At 38.4% G+C, this 23,629-nt stretch overlaps 1 protein-coding gene across 2 annotated transcripts in view; it reads right to left on the reverse strand.

Moving 5' to 3' along the window:
• PDS5A (PDS5 cohesin associated factor A) overlaps positions 1 to 23,629 on the reverse strand; it is an 80,768-nt gene that overhangs the window by 48,827 nt on the left and 8,312 nt on the right. For both annotated transcript variants that reach the window (XM_080629852.1, XM_080629853.1), the window contains exons 3-5: positions 1,745 to 1,948; positions 1,265 to 1,351; positions 364 to 461 (exon numbers count right to left, since the gene is read on the reverse strand). In XM_080629852.1, coding sequence (XP_080485978.1) covers positions 364 to 461; positions 1,265 to 1,351; positions 1,745 to 1,948 — 389 coding nt within the window. The remainder of the gene's footprint in view (positions 1 to 363; positions 462 to 1,264; positions 1,352 to 1,744; positions 1,949 to 23,629) is intronic.

The raw sequence follows: 23,629 nt of genomic DNA on the forward strand, positions 1-23,629 counted from the left end.
ATGTGCCTTTCCTCTCTTACAGAAAGCTTCAAAAACCTGTAACACCCCAGCTTTGCTTTAAGAGAAACAAAACAAAAAAAGAAAGTAACAAGCATGGAAATATAAATGTAGATAAATGAGTCAGAATTAAGTATACTGTAAAAACATGGGCCAGAAATTTTAAAACATGCCTACTTTCAGACACAAACCCCTTCATATTGTCAGTAATTCACACTCATTTGCTTTCTCTCTATCTCCTTGCTTGAAGGAATGAAGACTTGCTCTATTCAGTCATATTTATTTGTAGGCTACGTAAGGATTCAGTCTACCCCCAAAAATAATGCTAGTTTGACGGTTTATTATAACTGAAACAATTCCACTTACTTTATAACTGAAAAAAGAGTCCTAAAAAGCTGAATAAAAATTTCATTGCAATCTTCTAACTCAAAGCAGATGTTGTAAGATTTAACCCACGCTAAATTCTAAAACAAAAATAGTATATTAATGACATTAAAACTTCACATTAAGTCACATAAATATAATCATGTTAGTTACATTTCTTTCTATTTAAGGAAAAACATTATACAATAGATTGTAAACCTTCTGGGGAAAGAGACAAGATATTTGCTTTGCATATAGAGCTCTTAACACAAAAGGGCTTTGCAATATACATCCAGAAAAAATAAATACAGAATAATCCTACTTCTTATGTATAAAAGCTGATTGACAGAAATTGTTAGTGTAAGAAATCCATGTTTCTCAACTTTTTTCTTCATGCTATGAAACAATAGTTTCAAACATCAATAAAAGGTTTACAAACAAGACACTGTCTCTAAATGCACACTGATAAAATCCCCACACTTCTTGACAAGAGTAGATTTTTCTAGTGTTTTTAAACCAAAATCTTATATTCCTTCTCCCATCATTAATATAAGCAGATTTGCATTTTAATCACCATTTTAATCAGCATTTTCTTTTGATGAGGTAATATAGCTTCAAGGATGCATGATATGAAAAACAATGTATAGAATTGTAAGATAAAGCTAAATGTTAATAAAACCCAATCGGTTTAATGTTCTCAACTATAGGCTGCATAAACTTACTAAACACAAACAGAATTATAACTCCTAGAAAAAGTGATTCATCAAACTTTAATGAGCCTGGTACGATTTACAGAATAAAAGAAATTTCCCAGGCATACTGGCACATCTAGAGAAAGACTGATTACTTTTCCTAGGCTTACAGAGCAAATATAATCTACTGAAAGTTACAATTATTGTGTTACCTCTAACAAGTAAAAGTATCTGTTAAACTGAGGGCTCTTCGTGTCCTCCAAGCCTTTTAATTGTCTTGTAATAAACAAGAAAATATCCTGTCAAAAAACAATAAAGTGTTTACAAGCTTGATTCAGCACAGAATAAAAATACAACCCTGCACTAATGACATCTACCTATATTTACAAACTCATGACATGGGAACATTAAATTGTCTTTTTCAGGCACTAACAGAAAGCTATCACCAACTCAGATACCACTTACCTAGCATTCCTCTACACGTCTCTGGCCCTTGAAGTACTACACTGACTCACAGGACTAAAGCAAAATCTCTTTAATAAAAGTAAACGTGAGTATAAATGCAGTAAATAAAAGTCAGGAGGTAGTAGTTTGGGGATCTTTTTGGGGGTGGTGTTGGGGGGGGGGGGTGCGTGTTCTGCAGAAGGAGAATGAGGTAGGAAGAAAGCCTTTCTTTTTTAAAGCATTTTTACCTTAAGTTTGTCATGGGAAGTATATGGAGCTTCAGGAGCATAGATACGAAAGATATCAGCCAAGCAACACGCTACAAGGAGGCGCACATCTTTATTGGGATTCCTGAGGAAGAATTCAGATGCAAGGTGCAAGGCTAATGGGAGATACTGCTGCTTCTCATCCTCCGAGTCCTGGTCCATATCCATGAAGGTTTTTACCACCATCTGAAAACACAGGAAAAATCCCATTCAAGTGCTTTCTGCTTTTATTCCTTATTACTAAACAGTACTTTCTAAAAGGATGCAATACCATCAATACATTTTTGATTGCACAAGCACAGTATTAAAATGTTGCTGTTAGGACAAACATCAGAAAAAGAGAAATGTTAATCTTATCACTAAAAGCTTACTCAAGTTGGTATTTAAAGTTAAGACACTAAAAAAAATGCTTTGCAGCTCTCCTTTTTTCGCCAATCTTAACCTGAGCTGCAGCACAGAAACTGCGGTATACCAGTGAGGTTGGAGATGGCAGCATCTCTTCACCAAAGCACTCCCAGACCACTTCAAAGCAAGGACTTGCCTCAGTATACAGTATGAGGGGCTGCAAGTCATCTGGTCTAGTGCAGACATTACAGTACAATGCTGTTGCTCTAACCGCTATGTCAAGACTTGAGAACAGCCTAAGAGGCCAGTCTTATGCTCTGCCTGTATCAAGGCACAGAGCTGAGGAACTACTTTACAGATGCACAGTCTGTAAAGTATTGACTTGATCTGGTTTAGTCAAACTAGATACCAGATAAGAATTTAATCCCCCATGGAAAGCATCTCTAATGCTGTACATCTATTCCTTCCGTATACTGAAACCTGCATCAACAGCCTTATCTATATAATGAAAAAAATAAACTATGCGGTTTCCTTGTTTCTTCTAGCACAGCTAAGTACCAATTCCTATGAAATGCCACCAAAATTGTTTATTTTGAATTATTATACAACCCCAGTTAATTGAGTCACCTGAACTAAAAGTGAAAATTTAGCTTGAAGAAATAAAAAGCTGCAGGTTTAGCTTCTGGAATAGAGTTTGTTAAAGAATGAGGATGACTTCTAAGACATCAGCACAGAACTGAGAGATGTGCCACAGATTCCTACTATGACCTTAATCAGATTGGTCTTTGTGTCCTCCATGTTGCTTGAGCATCCTTAAAATTGTGAAGAACAGCCATATTGCATACCAGTTGGATTTAATATACCCATTACACATATTAGAGAGATGCAAGAGGAAACAAAGAATGATAAATCTTGAAGCGTCAAATTTGCCTCTAGAATACTAAAACACAGTAAAACACAAGAAGAGATTGAGCTTACACGCTAATAACCACATCTACTCTTACCACAATTCTCTTGTTATTGTGTCATTCAAATGATACTAAGGTTGTTCTTCCATTATTAAGCATGCCCCCGCTTCGAACATGAAAACACTGTCTTTCAGCTTTACCTCCTCCCTGCATTCTGGAACCCAGTTTTAAACACAGTAATCTTATACATTAAAATAAATGTTTGGCAACAACCTTTCCCACAGCATGTTACTTAAAACTCCTCCTCAATTTCTATAAAATGTGCACGTACATTCTTTCATCAAGCAACCTAAGCAGAACAAAAAATGAAAGGAATGGAGGGGAGAGGACATAATAGAATAAAAGAGAAGTTTACAACCACAGCCCATAAAATTCCAAATTCTACCTGCATTGGCCTGTTTCCCTAAAAATATTCTAAAGATACGTTTTGAAACACTAGCTAAAAGGACAAAACCTTCTTCCAATCGACAGCACAGGTCTGTCACAGTGTCACACATCACCTGTGCTTCCTAGATACCAGAATCAAAATCACAGATAAGGCAAGCTTCAAACCCTACTAGATTCTTTCAGTAAGGAAGGTTTAAAAAAACCAACCAACCAACCAACCAAAACCCAAACCAAACCCCAAAAAACCAAATGAACGAAAAAAAACAAAAAAAAAAAACAAAAAAAAAAAAAAAAAAACAAAAAAGGGAAAAAACCTCCCAAACAAACCATCACACGGGTCATTTTACCGAATTTTTGGATAACCTATATAAGCAATCATCCGATCTTTCCCATTAGCCAGATCTCCTTTCTCCCTATGCGTATCACAGACTTCATTACCAGAATACCCTCCTAGATTCAGATCTCTCTATGAGTTCTCATGTTCATATGTCAATATGCATAAAATCTTGCATATATCCCTGCTCTAATATACCAAAACCAGACATGGAAGTCAGCATGATGCTATTAGAACTGCATATCCTCAACTACAACGCACTGACCAACAATAGCTCCATGATTTCCTGGGGTACTCGTGTTTCTCTCTACAGCTATCCTTTGTCTTGTTTTCTCTATGACAAGAGCTACCTTCCCCTCCTCCCCTCATGATTATGTTGTCTAATGCAACTGGTCTAGGATCACAGTTCACAAATATGTCCAATAATCCAAAGAAATTAAATGACAACATACTGCAAATTATTTTCTGTGCTAACATCTGACAAAGAAAAGTTACTTCTAATCACCTGGGATTGGTATTCCTTGAGATACAGAGAACCATTAGAAATATAAACATGTAAAGTTAAGCATACTTCCCAAAAATCTTTCTTAAATTGTATGGTAGCCAGAGTTGCAAGTCTTTCTATATTTCCTACAACTCCATTCCATGTCCTGCTGCAAATTATGAGTTTTCTCATAGGATTTTAAAACACCCAGCAGCAGTATGCAAAGTTGCATGACACCTAGTAAATATTGATAACATCTTATGAAGAACTGCTCAGAATGGGTTTAGAAAGATTTTCATAGTTAACTTTTTAGCCACATCACTGCAATACCAGTATTAATTGTGACAGCTAGAAATTGACCTGTTAAAGGAATCTGCTAATGAACCTAGAAACTTGAAACAAACTCTATAGAGACAAAGAAAAGGTCCAAATAATTAAAGATTTTAAATTTTTTAACCCAATCTGAAAGCCACTCATGTGGCTACTAATATACACAAATACAACAATGCAGGAAAATGACAAAGCAAATAACCTTCAAAAATTCAAGTTGTGGTTAATATTTCATTGAACCAGAGGGAAGTAAAAGTATAACTGCAGAGAGGAGATAAGAACTGCTACTGTCAGACAGGTTTGAGAACAATTATTTTTTTCCAAGAATCTGCATGTTCAGAAAAATCTTTACTGAAGTTTTTCATACTACAGGTACTCTATTAAAGCAAATTATATTCAAGATGTCATCTGAGCCATCCTAATTATCCTTGTTTAATTGCAAAAAAAAAAAAAAAAGCCCAAACCAAACACACCCCCTGCCATTTGCTCTTTGTATTCAGGTTTTCATTTTAGGTCTAGAAGAAGTTTCAATTTCCCAAAGTTTTGAATCTACCATTACATAAATATTTCTTTAGCAGAATGAAGTAGTTATTTCAGAGTTACATACTAATTATTATCATATTAAGCCAGTTTTTAGTCCAGGGAAAAGTGATTAAACCATATGGCATGGTTTAGCCTCAGTTAGCAACTAAATACCATGCAGCTGCTCATCACTCCCCGCACCCTCAGTGGGATGGGGAGGAGGACTGGAAAAAGGTAAAACCCACAGGTTAAGATAGGACAGTTCAGTAATTGAGAGAAAGTAAAATACACTAGTAGCAGCAGTAACAGTAATAATAGCAAAGAGAGAGAGAGAACTAAAACAAACAAACAAAAAAAAAAAACCAAACAAGTGATGCACAATACAATTGCTCACCACCCGCTAACCCATGTCCAGCCTGTCCCGGAGCAGCGATCTGGGCCTTCTGGGTAACTCCCTCCAGTTTATATACTGTGCATGACGTGCTGCAGTATGAAATACCCCTTTGGTCAGTTTGGGTCAGGTGTCCTGTCTCTGCTTCCTCCCAGCTTCCCATGCCCCTCCTCACTGGCAGAGCATGAGACTGAAAAGTCCTTGATGAGGGTAAGTGCTACTTAGCAACAACTAAAACATTGGTGTGTTATCAGCATTGCTCTCAGACTAAAGCCAAAACACAGAACTGCGCCAGCTACTAGGAAGAAAATTAACTCTATCCCAGCCTAAACCAACACCCCATAACATGAACTCACTACTTTTCAAATTCCAGTACTATTGTCTAACTGAAGTTTTGTTGTACAGTTGAAACAACCCTAGCTAGAGCGCTACTATTCATTTGTATAATTCCCTACAGACTTTGTAGCTCCCACCACCGAAAATTGTTGCTGCCCTCTGCAAAAAGCAGGAGACAGAATAGTATTATTTAAAAATATTAATGTAACATAATCCATTCTTTTCCAAACAATTAAGCACTCAAATCAAACACTAATTACTAGCAAACATAAAAAAAAAATCCAGCTATTCACATTTACTATTGAATTCATTCTGCATTAGTTTTGGTTTACTGTATCTCCATTAAGTTGTCACATAACTGATGACAGTATGGTGAAGGTACTTTAGTTAGACTGGAGAAATAAAAGTGTTAAAACTATTCTATAAATTTTCACTATTGCCATTTTTACCACAGTACCTTCAAATTCTAATTATCAGACCAAGATTTTACTCTTCCAGGCTCTGCAAACATGTAAGTGAAATGCTTCAATTATTACATTAGAGAGACAGAAATGCAAACACATCACTCAAACTAGCAAAAAAAAAAAAAAAAAACCCAGTTAAGTGAAGACTACTACAAGTCACTCTTAGAGCGTTATGAACATACTGAAAATTAAAGAATTTAAAGCTTTCAGGAAGGCGTTCATCCAAGTGCTAAAAACACACACTGAAGCCAGTCACTCTGCACTACCCTTTCACCCAATGCAGAGAAATGCACAGACCACACCTGAACTAAAGCTGCCGTGGGAGAGGAACCTCAATCCATCCCACTCCAACTAGGTCGATGTCAGTGTCAGCGAGAGACGCCCAGAGCCTGGAGAAGGATAGCAGGTCAACAGGAGAGCACCAGAAGAACAGCACAAAGGAATTCCAGCCACTCCAGCCAGTAAGTTAGCTTCATCAGGGACCCATCTTAAATACCTCTAGACAAACCCACATAGCAAGGAGAATAATCAAGAGGAGTTGAGAGATGTGATGCCTGCGGTGCTATGATCTTACTGGCATCTCAGAGATGTAGTGGGATGGTTCATGTGACTGGAGTGTTGGAATGGAAGGATACAGGCTGTTTAGGAAAGACAGGCAGGGAAGACGAGGAGAGGGTGTTGCTGTCTCTGTCAATGATCAGATGGAGTGCACAGACCTTTGCCTGGGGATGGATGAGCCACCGACTGAAGCTCATAGATCAGGACTAAAGGGCTTGCCCTCTCTTTAATCCTGATCCATAAGCTCTGGTCAGGCTGTGTTACAGTGGGTATCTGCTACAGGCCACCCAACCAGGAAGACCAAGTGGACAAGGCCCTGTAGAGACAGATAGGAACAGCCTCATGTTCACAAGCCCCGCTCCTCGTGGGGGACTTAAACCACCCCAATATCTGCTGGAGAGACAACACAGCAGGGTATAACCTACCCAGGAGGTTCCAAGAATAGATGATAAATTCTTTCTCCAAGTGACTGAAAAGCCAATGAGGACAGGTGCTATGCTGAACCTTGCTCTCACCAACAAGGAAAAGCTGGGGGGCAATGCTAAGCTCCAGGACAGCCTTGGCTGCAGTGACCGTGAAATGGTGGAGTTCAGGATCCTTAGAGCAGCAAAGAGGGTGTGCAGGAAGCTTGCTACCCTGGACTTCAGCAGAGCACACTGGCCTCTTCAGGGATCTGCTTGGTAGAGTACAATGGAATAAAACCATGGAAGGAAGAGGGGCTCAAGAAAGCTGGTCCATACTCAAGGATCACCTCCTCCAAAGCTCAGGAGGAGCTCCTTCGGAGTGATGCTCCCAGCAAAAGGAAGGTCAGGCAAAAAAATCAGGAGGTCTGCATGGATGAACAAGGAGGTCCTGCACACAATCCAACACAAAAAGGAAGCTTACAGAGGGTGGAGGCAATGAAAAGTCACAGAAGGCGGAGGCAGGGACTGGGAAAATGAAGAACTGCCTCCTGTAGAAGACCAGGTTCAAGAACATTTTGGCAAATGAAGTTGCTAAGCCACTGGCCATCATATTTGAAAAATCATGGCAGTCAGGTGAAGTTCCCGATGACTGGAAAAAGGGAAATATAACCCCCATTTTCAAGAAGGGGAAAATGGATGACCCGGGGAGTTACAGACCAGTCAGTCTCACCTCCGTGCCTGGCAAACTCTTGGAGCAGATTCTCCTGGAAGGCATGCTAAGGCACATGAAAAACAAGGAGGTGCTTGGTGACAGCCAGCATGGCTTCACTAAGCAGAAATCCTGCCTGACCAATTTGGTGGCCTTCTATGATGGGGCTACGGAACTGATGGACAGGGGAAGAGCAGTTGACGTCATCCACCTGGACTTGTGCAAAGCGTTCGACGCTGTCCCACACGACATCCTTGTCTCGAAATTGGAAAGACATCAATTTGATGGGTGGACCACTCGGTGGATAAAGAACTGGCTGGATGGCCGCTCGCAAACAGTTGTTGTCAACAGCTCAATGTCCGGCTGGAGACCAGTAACAAGTGGGACCGGTCTTGTTCAACATCTTTGTCGGTGACATGGACAGTGGGATTGAGTGCGCCCTCAGCAAGTTTGCCAATGACACCAAGCTGTGTGGTTCAGTTGATATGCTGGAGGGAAGGAATGTCATCCAGAGGGACCTTGACACGCTTGTGAGGTGGGCTGATGCCAACCTTATGAAGTTTAACCATGCCAAGTGCAAGGTCCTACACCTGGGTCAGGGCAATCCCAGGCACAGCTATAGGTTGAGCAGAGAAGAGATTCAGAGCAGTCCTGCAGAGAAGGACTTGGCAGTGTTGGTTGATAAGAAACTGAACATGAGCCGGCAGTGTGTGCTCGCAGCCCAGAAAGCCAACCATATCCTGGGCTGCATCAAGAGGAACGTGACCAGCAGGTCAAAGGAGGTGATCCTGCCCCTCTACTCTGCTCTCCTGAGACCTCACTTGGAGTGTTGTGTGCAGTTCTGGTGTCCTCAACATAAAAAGGACATGGAACTGTTGGAACAAGTCCAGAGGAGGGCCACGAGGATGATCAGGGGACTGGAGCACCTCCCGTATGGAGACAGGCTGAGAAAGTTGGGGCTCTTCAGCCTGGAGAAGAGAAGGCTGCGTGGAGACCTCATAGCAGTCTTCCAGTATCTGAAGAGGGGCTACAAGGATGCTGGGGATGGACTATTCATCAGGGACTGTAGTGACAGGACAAGGGGTAACGGGTTCAAACTTAAACAGGGGAAGTTTAGATTGGATATAAGGAAGAAATTCTTTACTGTGAGGGTGGTGAGGCACTGCAATGGGTTGCCCAGGGATGTTGTGAATGCGCCATTCTGGCGGTGTTCAAGGCCAGGCTGTATGAGGCCTTGGGTGATATGGTTTAGTGTGTGGTATCCTGCCCATGGCAGGGGGTTGGAACTAGATGATCTTCAGATCCTTTCCAACCCTAACTATTCTATGATTCTAACATCTAAGGAACCTGAAGGCATGCAAGTCCATGGGACCTGATGAGCTGCACCCACAGGTCCTGAGGAAGTGGCAGATGAAATTACTAAGCCCCTATCAATCCTATTTGAGAAGCTGTGGCAGTGAGGTGAAGTTCCTGTTGACTGGAAAAGAGAAAACATAACCCCTATTTTTAAAAGGGGGGAAAAAAAAGAACACCTGGGAAACTACTGGGTGGTCAGTCTGACCTCAGTGCCTGGCAAGACCACTGAGCAGATCCCCCTGGAAACTATGCAAAGGCACATGGACAAAAAGGGGATGACTGGTGACAGCTAACATGGCTACACTAAGGATAAATCATACTCCTTAAATCTGGAGGCCTTCTATGACAAGGTTAGTGTTGGTGGACAAGGAAAGAGCTACTAACATTGCATGTAGTGGCAAGACAAGGGAGAATGGCTTTAAACTGAATGAGGGCAGATTTAGATTAGACACTTGGAAGAAATTCTTCACTCATATGAGGCTGGTGAGACACTGGAACAGGTTGTCCTGAGAAGCTGCGGCTGCCCCATCCCTGGCAGTGTTCAAGGCCAGGTTGGATGGGCTTTGAGCAACTTGGTCTACTGTAAAGTGTCCCTGCCCACAGCAGGGGGGTTGTAACTTGATGATCTTTTAGTTCTCTTTCAGCCCAAACCATTCTATGATAATGTGATTTTGTCTCCTGTCCAGTTCATCATTGCTATGCATTTTTTGTGAAGTTCTGCTGCTGTAATTAGTAAATTTACCATGGCCTTCACACGGATAGAACAGCATATTCTGTATACTTACATTGAGCAACTCAGACTATTTTCCAAGAGCCCAGATGTTAAATTAATCAGACATACTAAAAAGCATAAAGACTATTACTTGCAATAAAAACAGCATACCGAGCCATTCATTAATTATTTGAACTAACTTTCTCGATGTGTGTTTTTAAGCAACTACATAATGAATAAGTATCCCACACATACAGCACCATAATCAAAACAGGACAAGCATTGTTACCAGTTTGGGAGAGAGGTTGTGCAATTAGCCACACGTATCTCCGTAATTAGCGCAAAGCAGAATTTTGATTCTGCTGTAAATCTAGAAGATTCCTCAAGTAACATAAATGCAACAGATGGGGGGAAATGGCAAGGAAAATGGGGGGGAAAAAAAAAAAAAAATCAATGCCTTAAACCAAAATGTCTTTCATGGCACAAGTTAGAACATGCTATTTAAATGGTTGTGGAATATTTTGCCCTGCAAATCAGTCACGTAACACTGACTTGATTACAGTAACTTGTATGGACTACAGCAAGCAAAGGCTGAAAAAAAATCATGCTTCCCAAGATTACAACAGCACAAAAGGAAGTAAAAGGCGTCCTTCCTCCCCAGCAGAAGATAATCATAATAGTGTTATCACTTCACGTAATAAATCTTGTACTCTGGCCATGAACAAGTCCATGGGAAAAATGAGACTCATGATGTGCAAGGACAATACTACACTGGCCTTCCTTATCACTACAACTTCGACAAAACATAACATCTTGTTCAGAACTGCCTACTTTAGTATCATTGACTAAGTTTTTATTGTAGTAAGATTTAAAATAATTTTTGAGCAACCTCAGTTCCTTTACTACTATATGTGATAGTGCAGTGCATTTTCTTCTCCAAGCCAAATGATATTTTAAAGGCAAGTCTATTCCTTTTGTCTTTAAACAGGTACCACTATGCTTCACGTAAGAACATCCTGCAAGTTCATTTATATCTACTGTAGTTAACAAAAAACACCACCACAAAAAAAAAAACAACCCACAAACACAAACAAACAAAAAAATAACCCAAACAAGACAAAAAGTACTTCCCCCAAAGAACCACTCCATCAAAACAGGCTGTGCTTTTGTGTGATGTGAAAATTCCTCATTAAGGAGAAAGGGGATTATAATCAACTTAAATGGCCTGGAATTTAACACAACTTCCCTTGTAACTGACTGGCTGGAGTACTAGCTTTCTTACAGCTCTGTACACACTGACAGGGTAAAAAACATTGAAGCAAAGCACAAATGGAAATTCAGACCTGTTTGCCAACCAGGAGTCACAGCAGCACACAGTTTAAATCCCCTCTGCCAGCATCTACGGTTTTGGTTCCATGGAGATCCAATCTAGCCACTTGCTGTCACTATCTCCTCCTCCCTTTCCCGTTACTTACCCTGTCCTACTTCTAGTTATGCAGGGCCACTGTGTATTTTGCACTGGCCCCAACACATATTGAATATGAGTCAATTTAACCCACTAACCTGCCCGAAAACCTCCTCAGAAAAAGTCTCAGATAGTTTTATGACAGGTATAATTAGATCACAGGGAGATCTGATAAGTTGCAGAGCCAGTAGAAAGGAAGGCAGTTAGAATTCAATGGCCAAGACCAGAGTGGAAAGAATAACCCAGCTTTCTGGTACATAAACTCTTAACAACCTAATTGTCACACAACTTCTTAACCTTAATAGCGGTAAGCACACGAAGCCTGAAATAGGCAGCTACATCCAAATCCTTCTAGTCCCCCTTTTACCTTCATCTCTATACATTAGAAACTGGCATAAGATGTAAGCATGCATCATTTTAAACTCAAGGTATCAGAAACATGTTGTTAATTTCCAAAACTTGTATCCCAAGAATCGATTTATTAATTTTAATTGAATTATTATTTCCAGAGATCCCCCATTTACCTTTCTATGCCATCACTTTTATTTTGCTTCCAGGTTCTTATTCTCATCACATCATCATCTCGTACCTTTGGAGGCAAAGGTTCACTGGACTGCAGTATTGCACAGAGCACACGCACACACTATTCAAAAAAGCACACATGCCTAATTTATATAAAAACATAATATTCATACTATTTACCATTTGGCTCCTTACCCAGCATTAAGTTCTACTGTATTTTTGTTCAGTGAAAGATTTCACCGAATGGTCTAGACTGACACATCAGTCTTCCCTGACTTAGTCCTTTTCAACTTCATAAAGTCAATAAATAATTTTGTTTTCTCTCTATTCCTCACCTTACTTTTATTGACATTAAACCTAAGAGCTTCCACTGGATTCACTCTACTCACTTAAATTATCTGACTTAATAGGAATTCTGTGAAATCCTCCTTGGTTATGATCAACCAAACTAACTCACCCACCTCATCATGCTTCCTGTTCCCCAAACAGCTAAAAGCTTTACAAACATGAAGAGTATTATCTAACCTTAGGTCACTGGATGGTTTGTCAATAGCAGAAATTATCTCTTTAAATTTACTTTTTGACAGCAGTCAGTTTTTGATGCATGACACTTGGCTACTCAACCCAAGACCTTTTAAAGTCATATTAATGCAAGAAACATTAAGAAATATTGTTAGTTCACCATACCATATTGAAATGCTGTCAGTATTTTGTTACCCTAGTTTTAAGAGGTTTCACACTATTTTTCTATTACACAGCTATAATACTGTGGATCAAATCACACATTTTAACAATGTATGGGTATGTATTCTCAAATAATAAGAAGTAAGCGGCAGTGAACATATTTATCAGAACATTATCTTTTCATAATCATGCCACTCACCATCTCTAACATCCATGATTTCAGTGTGGTGCCACGCACCAATTTTTGGTTTGTTTTTTTAAAGCAATTGAGTACTCAGCAGTACCTAGTCTCTATTACTGGGAAGATTTATAATGGGATTCTTGCCAATATTCCTGCCAAAGTCTGACAATTGTTTAAGTACTCTAAAGAAGGTTGATAAATTAAAAATGCTGAAAGCGTTCTAAGTTCTCAGAAACTTTGCTTCCCCATAGACAGATACATAACAAAAGAGTATTTGCAGAGGGACTAAAAAGAGCCTAGTCTTTAAATGTTCTAATGATAATTCAAGATACCATCAGTTAGAAGCATTTAATTAAATAGTCCTTTTCCCCTAGGTATAGCAGCAAGTGTTACACACAACTGAGGGGGAAAAAAAAAACAACAAAAAAAAAAAAACACCAAACACCACACAAACCACTTAAAAGTGTATTCCTCAGGTGAAGGAATTTCCAAGTCCATACAAAGTTTCCCAAGTACTTTGATAATAGCCTCCAGATGTGAGAGAGAGGATCCTTTAGAACCAGCTCACTGCTGTGTGATTATTCATTTCCTCTTCCAAAGAGAAGGTGGTGCTAGACAAGAACAACAGCAGCATTTTCGTTTCTACTGTAAATTGACTGTAAGAATTAATTCTGAAGTGAATACTTAGGCTCAGTCCTCACAACAAAATCACATGTTAAGAGTTCCATATTAAAACACAACTAAAGGCTATGCTTCCCAGAATACTAATGTTTTAAAGGCCATATCCATGTCTATTTCTACACTACGGTGCAGAATATCCTGGTACATCATAGTCTTCCTGACCCAAGCAATCCAAAAGCAGGTGGCATATAAAGAGACAAAGAATTTCTATTCAAATAAACTAGCTTTCTCCAGTGAACCACTACTTTATCAGAAAATTTTGCTACCTGTTGAGCCCTATTGTCTGTATTATTAACCCAAAAAATAAAAGTTTTCTCGTTAAGCAGCTACCAAGCTCAAAACCAGAGTACTCTAGAACGGACTGAAAGCAAAATTTGCCTACTATGCTTGTGGCTGGTGGCTTCATTTTATTTTTAAGTAGTCCCATTAAAAACAACATTTCAGGAAATTCTTAAATGACAGAAAAAAACTAGTATGTGAAAAATTGAACCCGAAACATATGTGGAGTGGCTTCCTGGCTATAAGTTTATTTAACTCTTAAATAAGGAGGAAGAAAATCATCTATAATCAGTGCATGGAAAAGTATTCTATTGGTGGAATTTATCTATTAGAATCATAAAATGGTTTGGACTGGAAGGACCCTTAAAGCTCACCTAATTCCAATCCCCTGCCACGTGCCAGGTCACTTTTCCACTAGACCATGTTGCTATAAAAGCCGGGCACAACCTGGCCCATTTAATAAGCTTGATAACTTATTTAAAACTATTTATTAACTATTTTAATAAATATAATTTATTTTACTCTGAATAATGGCAAGTAACCCTAGTAATGGCCTGATTTCTAATGCATTTTAAAAGAATAAAGAAGTATTTTTAAGAAATGTTCCATTTTGATTTTCTTTAAAATGGGGAGACTAAAGGAAAAATAAAAGGCATCAATGTTGCTGATAAAAGGATATGGAAGTCAAAACCACAGTGCTCAGCAATATGATGATGCTGAAGGCATAATGATTATATGTGTAGGATATTCAGTTTCTGAGAAATAAGCATGGAAAATGAATATGACAAGCCTATGTACTTTATTATAATGTAGACAGCACAGAATAATATCAAAAATTTTCAATAAATTAAACTTGTAATATCAATATGTTGTAATGCCAATATTAAAAATCTGGAAATATTTCAAATTGAATATATAATTTTCAAAAAGCATTTTGGGGGACTTTATATGACAGTATTTAAAATGTTATTTTTAAGGTATTTACTCTTCATTTCATGCTACAGTATCTCACACAAGAACGTAGACTTTTCCATTTTCAGTATGGAAGGTGCATTTGATTTGTATGACAAAGGAAAAGGAAAAGGCAAAAGCAGGAGACTAAGGAAAAGACGGGAAGACTGGAAAGAAACAGATTTTCCCATTCATGCCTCTAGCTCGTATCTGGTTTTATTCGTTGAACCTTGATGTTTACACCCAATCACAAGTATTTTCAGTTGGTGCTAACTCTGGCAAACATTTTAATAGTATCTTCAAGACATATAGCTACATTCAGCTGGTCAAAAATTATCCCTCATCCAAAACATGTACTCTATTTCCAAAACTAAGACTCTCTTTTGCCTAATTAAAAGAAAAAAAAGAAAAATCAAACTGACTACTCTTACAGAACTCTACTATACCTTTCTGGACTAGCAATACTGTTTTAAAGAATAATGTGTCATTTCCCAGAGTTGTGGTGGCTTTGTTGATTTTCTGAAGTTAATTTCAGGCTAATAAAATTCCTCTCTGGGAATTCTTCTCTAATAGTTTCAGAACTTAAAGTAACTCCTGATCTCCTTCATCGGAGTTCTGTAACTATTTTGCCTATCAGTTCCATCAAATTATTGCCTTGTGCATGGCTAGAATATGCCCGTAACTGCTGTACCTGTCTCTCAACATTCCTTATATGTAATCACACAGTTTTATAGCTACAGATTTTGCCAGGATAAGAAGCAGGCAATATATCGGATATAAAACGTTAATACAAGACTTTTGTTGTTGTTCATACGTCTGACTTTTATTTTTTTTAAGAAGTTCCAGTAAGAAGTCTTGTTGCGCTAAGACTTTATTAGCGAAATATTTAAAGATCACAGATGTTCCCCAAACCATAGAAAGCACTTGAAATTTTGCTAGAAACTGACTTCAGATAAAGACTTTGTGGTATAACCATACCCACTACACACGTCCGTTACCCACCATTAGGCAGATTTCCCAAACCGTTGTTGGTGACTCACATCACCTGCATTGTGCAGCATTGCCCCGTTTTAACCTCTACGTTCACTTCTGCTTTATTTTGAAGCTCTCTACTTAGTGTAACAATTTCATTACCTAAGAAAAAAAGGGGGGAGGGGGATTTTTAAAATTTAACTATCTATATATTTAAAGTATATTAAAATACACTATTTAAGTTCAGTCTCAGAATTAACCATTCTGAATTTAGATTAAAATAGCACTTCACTAAACTACATTGCTGAAATCAGCAACCTGCAAATACTAAATACCATTCAAACAGCTGCCAGCAATATTCTCATAAAGAATGCCTAAAACAGGTATCATGGAAAAATTTTACAGGTCCAGTGTACTTAAAACACTTGAAGCACAGTAGCTCTGTATTACAAAACGCTTTGTCATGTTCATCCAGAAAATCACTTATCCCCTCTATGACAAAATTTGAGAAATTCCAACCCCAAAAGCACAAATCATAAAAGTCAATCCACTCCTTGAGGTTAAGCTCCTAAAATTACTTTAACACTTTAATAGTTTATTAAAAATATTTTGTTACCCACTGAATATTAGTTTCTAAGAGTCTCACAGTAATTTTAACTTATTCAATAAATTCTACCAATCCAACAGTACCACTGTCTCAAGACACTGTATACACTGCAGCAGTAAGTTCTGCCTTACTTGAAATAGCTGGAACATGTGGCTGATTCCTTCTATAAAATCAGACACCTGAAAAAATACCAACCTGTACCCAAGCATAAATTTGATAACCACTGGGAGAGGCTTTGGTCATTTCACAAATGTCTGCATCTGTGCCAGAGACAGTACCAAGGGGAAATTGGAGAAGCTTACAGAGAAGGCAGCAGGCCTCAGCCTAAAAAGTTATGGTTGCTCAGAACACATAAGAAAGTGCACACTTTAGAGTACTGGATTGAAGTGCCTGAAGCCACAAGCAACTCATTGTTCAAGAATTTGTTTACTCTCTATTTTTGTTTCTCTGACTTGAAAATTAAAGAGAGGCTGAGCACATTCATATGCTGAAGATTTAAAAAGCAGCTAAAACACTAGAAAGAATTATAAAAAACAATGAATGATTGGGAAAAATGAAAAATGAAGGGGAAATGTTACCTATAAATGACAACAGATCTCTCACAAACTCTGCAGGAGAATGACAACTAGTTGACCAGCTGACTGCCAAAGTAAAACACTAAGCATACACGAGACATAAGCACAAAATTTAACTTTTCTTATCTAAAAGCATTCATCTATCTTATCTAAAAGCATTCATCCGACAGCTTCTGGCAACACTCCTGTGCAGTTATTTTCATAGAAGTTTCCAAACAACTTACTGCTAGAAAAATGGGTGAAATGCAGTTCTAAGGTTGGCTGAAGTTTGGCAACTGCAGAATTTCAATACATACACCACCACAAAAGTGCAAGCTCCCTGTAAACACTGTCTCTTCAAAGAATAAACAAAATTATATTTAAACATTTTTCATCAGCAGACAGATTTCTGGCCTATCAAAGAGTCCTTAACAATATATTCTGCACAACTCTCAGGTCCTGAAGTGTAAGAAATAAGAGTTAAATGAGCAACAGTTAAAGAAGACACATTTTCACTTTCTATGAATAATTCTTGAAAAGCTCCATGTGCAACAGTAAACTCATGATCTGTTCTGCTTTGAGCTCTGTGGAGTGTTAATAATGCTGGCTTTGGGATGACACACAAGATTCTACTATTTGCGTTTTATAAGTTCATGCTTGGGGGGTGAGAGCTATTTATGCTGCCCATCTGCTGGGTAGTACAGTATTTTTTGAATGTGTGATTATATGGAAATAAAAGACTGATTTTTATATATGTGTACATATGCACATATATATTCCCCTACAGACAGTTACACATCCTATAAGTTAGTTTAAGTCCTTGTTTAAAGAACAAGCAACTAACCACAGGCATTAGGAGGTGGGAAAAAAAAATGAGAGTGAAAGCTGGCATGAAGACAAATCTGTTTGCAAGCACTGGCCTGTACCACCTACTGCAGTTCAAGTCACAGCACAAGACTTAGTAGTTTGGACCCCAGAACAGGAAAAGACCAGTCTAAACATCAAAGACCACATCTCATAATCATAATACTGGTACAGAACTGTGAGCCATTGGGCTTAGGGAGGCCTGAAAAACACTGAAACCTCAAATTCTTTCTTTTGTTCAAATGGGAAAGTCAACAAGGTGAAAAAAGAGCAAATCAAACATTCCTAGATATAGAAGCATATGTCAGTACCTCTCACTGAATATTACCACACCAGGTCTAAATTCCAATATAAAATCCATTTATTTTGAAAGCAATCATGTACTAGAAGGAATAGTATGATCTATTATAGCAGCCAGTCAGCTAAAACATTAGGAAACTCATCGAAGATTCCACAACATTCACGTTTGTTCAAAATTACCGGCACCACTACAATCCACACATTTGTGATTAAATGCAGCACTGATTTCAAGTATTCCTAACCAGAAAACAGTCTCTTCTGTATCATAGTTTCTTTTTCAGATGTGGAAGGGCAGCACATCATTCACTGCAGTTATATTTGAAGTTCTCTGAAACAAGGGACACCATTTTGTAGACAGATACTGCCCCGTCAAATTGGGGGGGTGAGAGATGTTTGTAGAATTTCTTAAGGTGCAGTTTTACTGCAGTGTGAGTCAATCCAAATCTGTCAGACCTGTCCCTCCATTACTCCAGCTGATCAGTGACACCACTGAAACATCCGTTTTGTTGTCAGGGCTACTTTTCGTATAGCTCTGCTTCCTGAAGCAGCCCACTGCATGGCTGTAAAAAATGCACAGGGGAGGGTAGGACTGCTTCAGTCCAGTCTTAGGGTGCAGTTTAATGAATCTTCAGGTTTATTTAATAAGGTCAAACCCAACAAACATAGTATTCCAAAATTAAGCTGTCACTGCAAACACAGTTCTGCCAACCCAAGACTGTCAAGATAGCTTTGGCCAACACAAGGAGGAGGTAGTAAGTGACTGCATTAAGTCACATTGACCCAAATGAAAACTAACCTGAAAAAAAAAAAAAAAAGCTGTTTTGAATAGGATCACTTACTCAATCCACCAGTCTGCAGGCCAGAGACACACCTGGATTGGCACGTGCAAAAGGATGGCCCACAAGCAAGCCAGAGTACTTTACTAACTCAAAGTACTGGCTTTGGTGTTTGTGCTTCCAGGCATTCCAGTAGAGTGAAGTACACCAGGGCTTGATTTGAGGCACTCCTCCAGCTACTGGTGTAGCAACTCCAGCATTTCCAACTACACTACTTTCCCCCTCCTTGCCTACAACCACTGTGTGCCTCTATGTTTAACTTTTTTTCCCCCCCTTCTTACTCTTCACCAACTTGACTTGTTTCTATGACTCAATAACGCAAATGACTTTGAATCGTTATTCTCCCTGAGCAGCAGTGAAGATGAGTAACTGTTTCCTTCAGTAGCAGCGTCAACTTAAACAGTACTCAAAGTAGTCGAGTACCAAGGTCCAACAATATCAGGATGACTTCCAAAACACAATTACGGCAGTTTGCAAAGGGGACTTGCACTTTTTTATTTTTTTTTATTTTTAGATAAACTAACTTGCTTTTGACTATGTTGAAATACCCACCATGCACATCAGCTCAGACTACTAACCTGACTTGCAGAACTAACCTGTCACTACTTACCGCTCCACTTTTCCACCTTCCTATTTTGCCCACAGCTTTGTTTTCAAGCAGATTGATAAAAATGATGAAAAGCAGTGGGAAAACTCACAATAATCCCTCTAAAAATACTAGCAATTAATATTTTCCTCATTTCTGAAATTCCAAGACTGGTTTTAAAGTTAATTTTATGGGGATGTTGCATGATGCCAGGCTTCTAACCAAAGTGTTGACAGGTGTTAAATCAGATAGTATGCAGAAACTCATCACAGCCCACATACAGACTGGAGTCAGAGTGACTCTTCAGAGTCTCAGGACAGCATGAATTAGGGCACAGCTTAACAGTATGATTTCTCAGGAGGCAGAGCAAGTGTGAGAGTCTCTGAAGATGTCTCTCAAACCAGCGTCACTGCCAGATGCGCTGCAGTGAAGAACTCCATCCTCTCAGCTCTATATGGGCATGACAAACCAATTCTAGCATCAGAAATAGCACAGAGCACTGCAACTCTAGGATTAATGTGCTTTAATCTACACAACAAATCCAATTCACATCAGAAAGCTAAGAAGTTGCACAAGTACCTAAACCAAGAACAACAGGCAAAGATGTCAAAATGAAACAAAATTAAATGGCAGCATTTTTACTTTGTAATCCAACTGAAGGAGTTTTAAACTTTAAAGCAAAACAACGGCTAGGACTAAAAGAGAGTAACTCTGAAAAATATTACACGCCACCCTCACTGAGGTTTAGAAACACAGCCTTTAACTTGGTTTTCACTCCATTTCAAAGATACAGGTTTTATACTGTGTGAACCCTCCCATTTCTTAAAGCAAAACTCTCGTGATTTTACAGCAGTCTAGACTACTGGTTCCAACTGGAACAAAGCTGAAATCTTATTTCCAGATTTCCCAATTTCCCTTAGGCTGCAGTTATGCCTACTTTGATATTCTCCATTTTCTAAGAAAAAAATGTCGCTAACAGCTCACAAATGCAACTCCTAGACCTTGATTTACTGATTTCACATAAGCAAAAATAGTACTGCTTTTCTTGCCACTGGAATTTTACTGGTGATAGCAGAAGTGAGAGCTTTAGAGAAGATATGGATTAGAAGTTTTTCAGAAATAATGACACATGCCAACTACGTTTACAAAGGATGAATAAGGTATTTGAATAAACATGTATTTTTAGCAAAAAGCTTTAAAGTTGCCTAGCAGTTCTTTGGTTTGCTTTGTAAGTACAGCAGTTCAGTGCTGAGGAAGAACCACCTGTCAAGAAAACCAAACATATAGGGTAACCTTTTCCATCTCCCCCCAGATTGCTGAATTCTATTTCTACTATCAAAAAAGTACTGAGTTCACTTAATTTCATTCTTACTACTTCAACAGCTTAAGAACTGAACTTCGCTTGTTCCACAATACATTGTGCTATTGTACAAAGGGGCATAATTTCTCAATGATTCTTCTTACTGTTTCATGTAAACAACGTTTTCAAAGAAAAATTATATCCTTTCTGACTAGGACATCAGGACTAAAGCCCACAGAAAAGCACTGCAGTCAGTGAGAGTTAAATAACTACCAGGCTTTATTCCTAAATCACAAGAAAATAACGGGTTTTACAGTCCTCAAAATTTAATTTCCAATAATTCCCTACTAAATTATTCATATGGTTTGATTAAATGTCAATAATGAGTTTATTATGGAGAACCATTACTGCATTTCGGATAATTAAGTACATGCCTGTATTTTCAAATAGTAACAGAAGAGCACCACAGCTAAAACACAAAATGGTACTAAACCAACAAGATTTACTCTACTTTGAATACTCTATCTGAAGGAAGAGTAAAAATTTTAAGGGCAAATATCCAACAGCACTTTCATTAAATTAGTAACACAAGTAAAGTAAATCAGTTTTTTTTCAAGGAACAACTTATTTTAACAAACTTTTTACATGCACACTATGTCATAAAGCTCAAATTTCACATTTTCTATGTATTAAGCACTTCCTAAGTTCAATTCTAGTTTCACTGGACACATTTTGCCTCAGCATTTGTAACATTACCATGATCCTAAGCAGCCAAAAAAAAAAACAAACCAGGACCCCCTCAAATTATGTGAGAAAAATACTACAGAAAATGTTAACTAAAGAACCACTGCCTTTAAGTCAAAAAACTAGTATTGTTTTCAAAGACCATGCACAGCCCTCTAGCAGTCTGTGGTTTAAGAGAGTATTAAAAAGTTTTTGTGCTTCATTTTACTGTTTTATCTCCTTTACTGCTGCTATATGAATGAGTTATATCATGCGCAACAGTATTAACAATGGCTGGTTTCCAAAAGATCTGTTTTCCATCACTCTCCCCCAGAAGAGCTGCCAACTCACTCCCCTTTCTGCATCCCTCACTCTCATCCCCCTGAACTGCTTGCTCACTTCACCCTGGGTGCCGCAGCACACCCCCTACAACATCTGAAATGCCCATGTGGGCATTAGTTGAATATATTCCAGCAACCACATGGGCTGCTGCCTTGTGAAATGTTTAACAGTGATGGTCCAGTTTCCTTTTATCAACAGAATTAGAATGTCTCTATTCTGCTCAGCACCAATTAGACAAATCTTTCATCTCTGAAACCTTTGCCCAACTGCCAGCAAATTTCAAACTAATGTAACTTTAGGGAAGATCAGGAACAAAGAAATTAGACTGGCTGACTGGATTCATTAGAAAAGCAAGCTAAAAACATTTGTCCAGACAAAGCTCTACCACATACACAAAGTAAACTGAAAGACACAAATATGTTTTCTTTCCATTTATGAGAGACTAATTCTCAGGCACTAAAACTGCAGTAATAAGATTTTTATAATGAGTAAAAGTTCTAAGTTGCCTTTTGATGGTCCCTCATGCTAGATGCAGCGATAAAGGAAACAGATCAGTAAGTCACAGAGTAGTAAAACAAAACAAACCTGTACACCTGCAGATCTAAAGCTATTCCTTGATGGCCAATCAGGTTATTTTCACAGAAAGCTGTAAGATGGACAGACTACAATTGCAGAGGAAAGGGAATTCTTTAGTGACTCCAAGCAAATACTAACACTACCAAACATTAACATGACTACTTTTTTTAAAAAAAATCATGTGCATTTTTCAGGTGCTGTAGTCAGCAAGGAAGGGTTTGGGGGAAGACTCCAGAAATACCCGATTTCTCCAAACTCCTTTTAAAGCATTCTTTCTCCTTCTCTTCCATCTACAATGTCTGTATCAATTAAAAAAAAAATATTTGTAAATAGAAGAGGCCAATGTCTCCTTAATGCTTATGATGTGTTTTGCTAGCACAAAAATTTTCTCTGCTTCAACAGTTTGGAAAGTTTTGATAAATCTCCTGGAGAATAAATGCTGTAATTTCTGCCATGAGATATTAAAATACAACACTAAAAATGCAAGGCCTAAAATTGCTAATGACCACCAAACAGCGTTGCAGCAAAAGGTGACAGGCTCTATTCATACACAACAGAGTACCATTAAGATTAGGTAATACAATTGAACAACTAGAAACAAGTGGGAACTCACTTGAGAATAGCCAAGACATTAAAAAGGCTGACCAGTCTTCACAGTAAATTTTAATGGATTTTTCCCCTGCCATGGCTGCAAAGCTGATCCTAACAATGCAGCTCTTGGCATCTTCATCAGGTAAGTATGGATCTTTTGTTTCACATAAATAAAACATGTTTAGAATATCCCATGCTATCTAGGTACCACGAAGTTTTCAACATTAATTTCAAAGCAGGAACATAGTGCCAATTTTATCTTTGTTTACCTTTAACAGTACTTCATCATGCTTAAGACATCTTTGCAACAGCCAAAATCTGATGTCAGCACAGCAGAGGGAATACAGTTCATTAGTTTACTGCAGCTGCAGAGCCAGCAAACACACATTGCTTTGAGTGACACCAGCAATAAGCATGTGTTTTAGATTTCTAGGTAACAATGTTGATTAAAAAGATACTGCAGTCTGGAAAAAAATTCTTGTATGAAGAATCTTTAACATAGATTGGGGACCAGACAAAAGTCTGGTTTAACTACCAGAATGGCTATAATATA

Source organism: Psittacula echo (assembly GCF_963264785.1).
Source record: "Psittacula echo genome assembly, chromosome: 1".
Lineage (NCBI taxonomy): Eukaryota > Metazoa > Chordata > Aves > Psittaciformes > Psittacidae > Psittacula > Psittacula echo.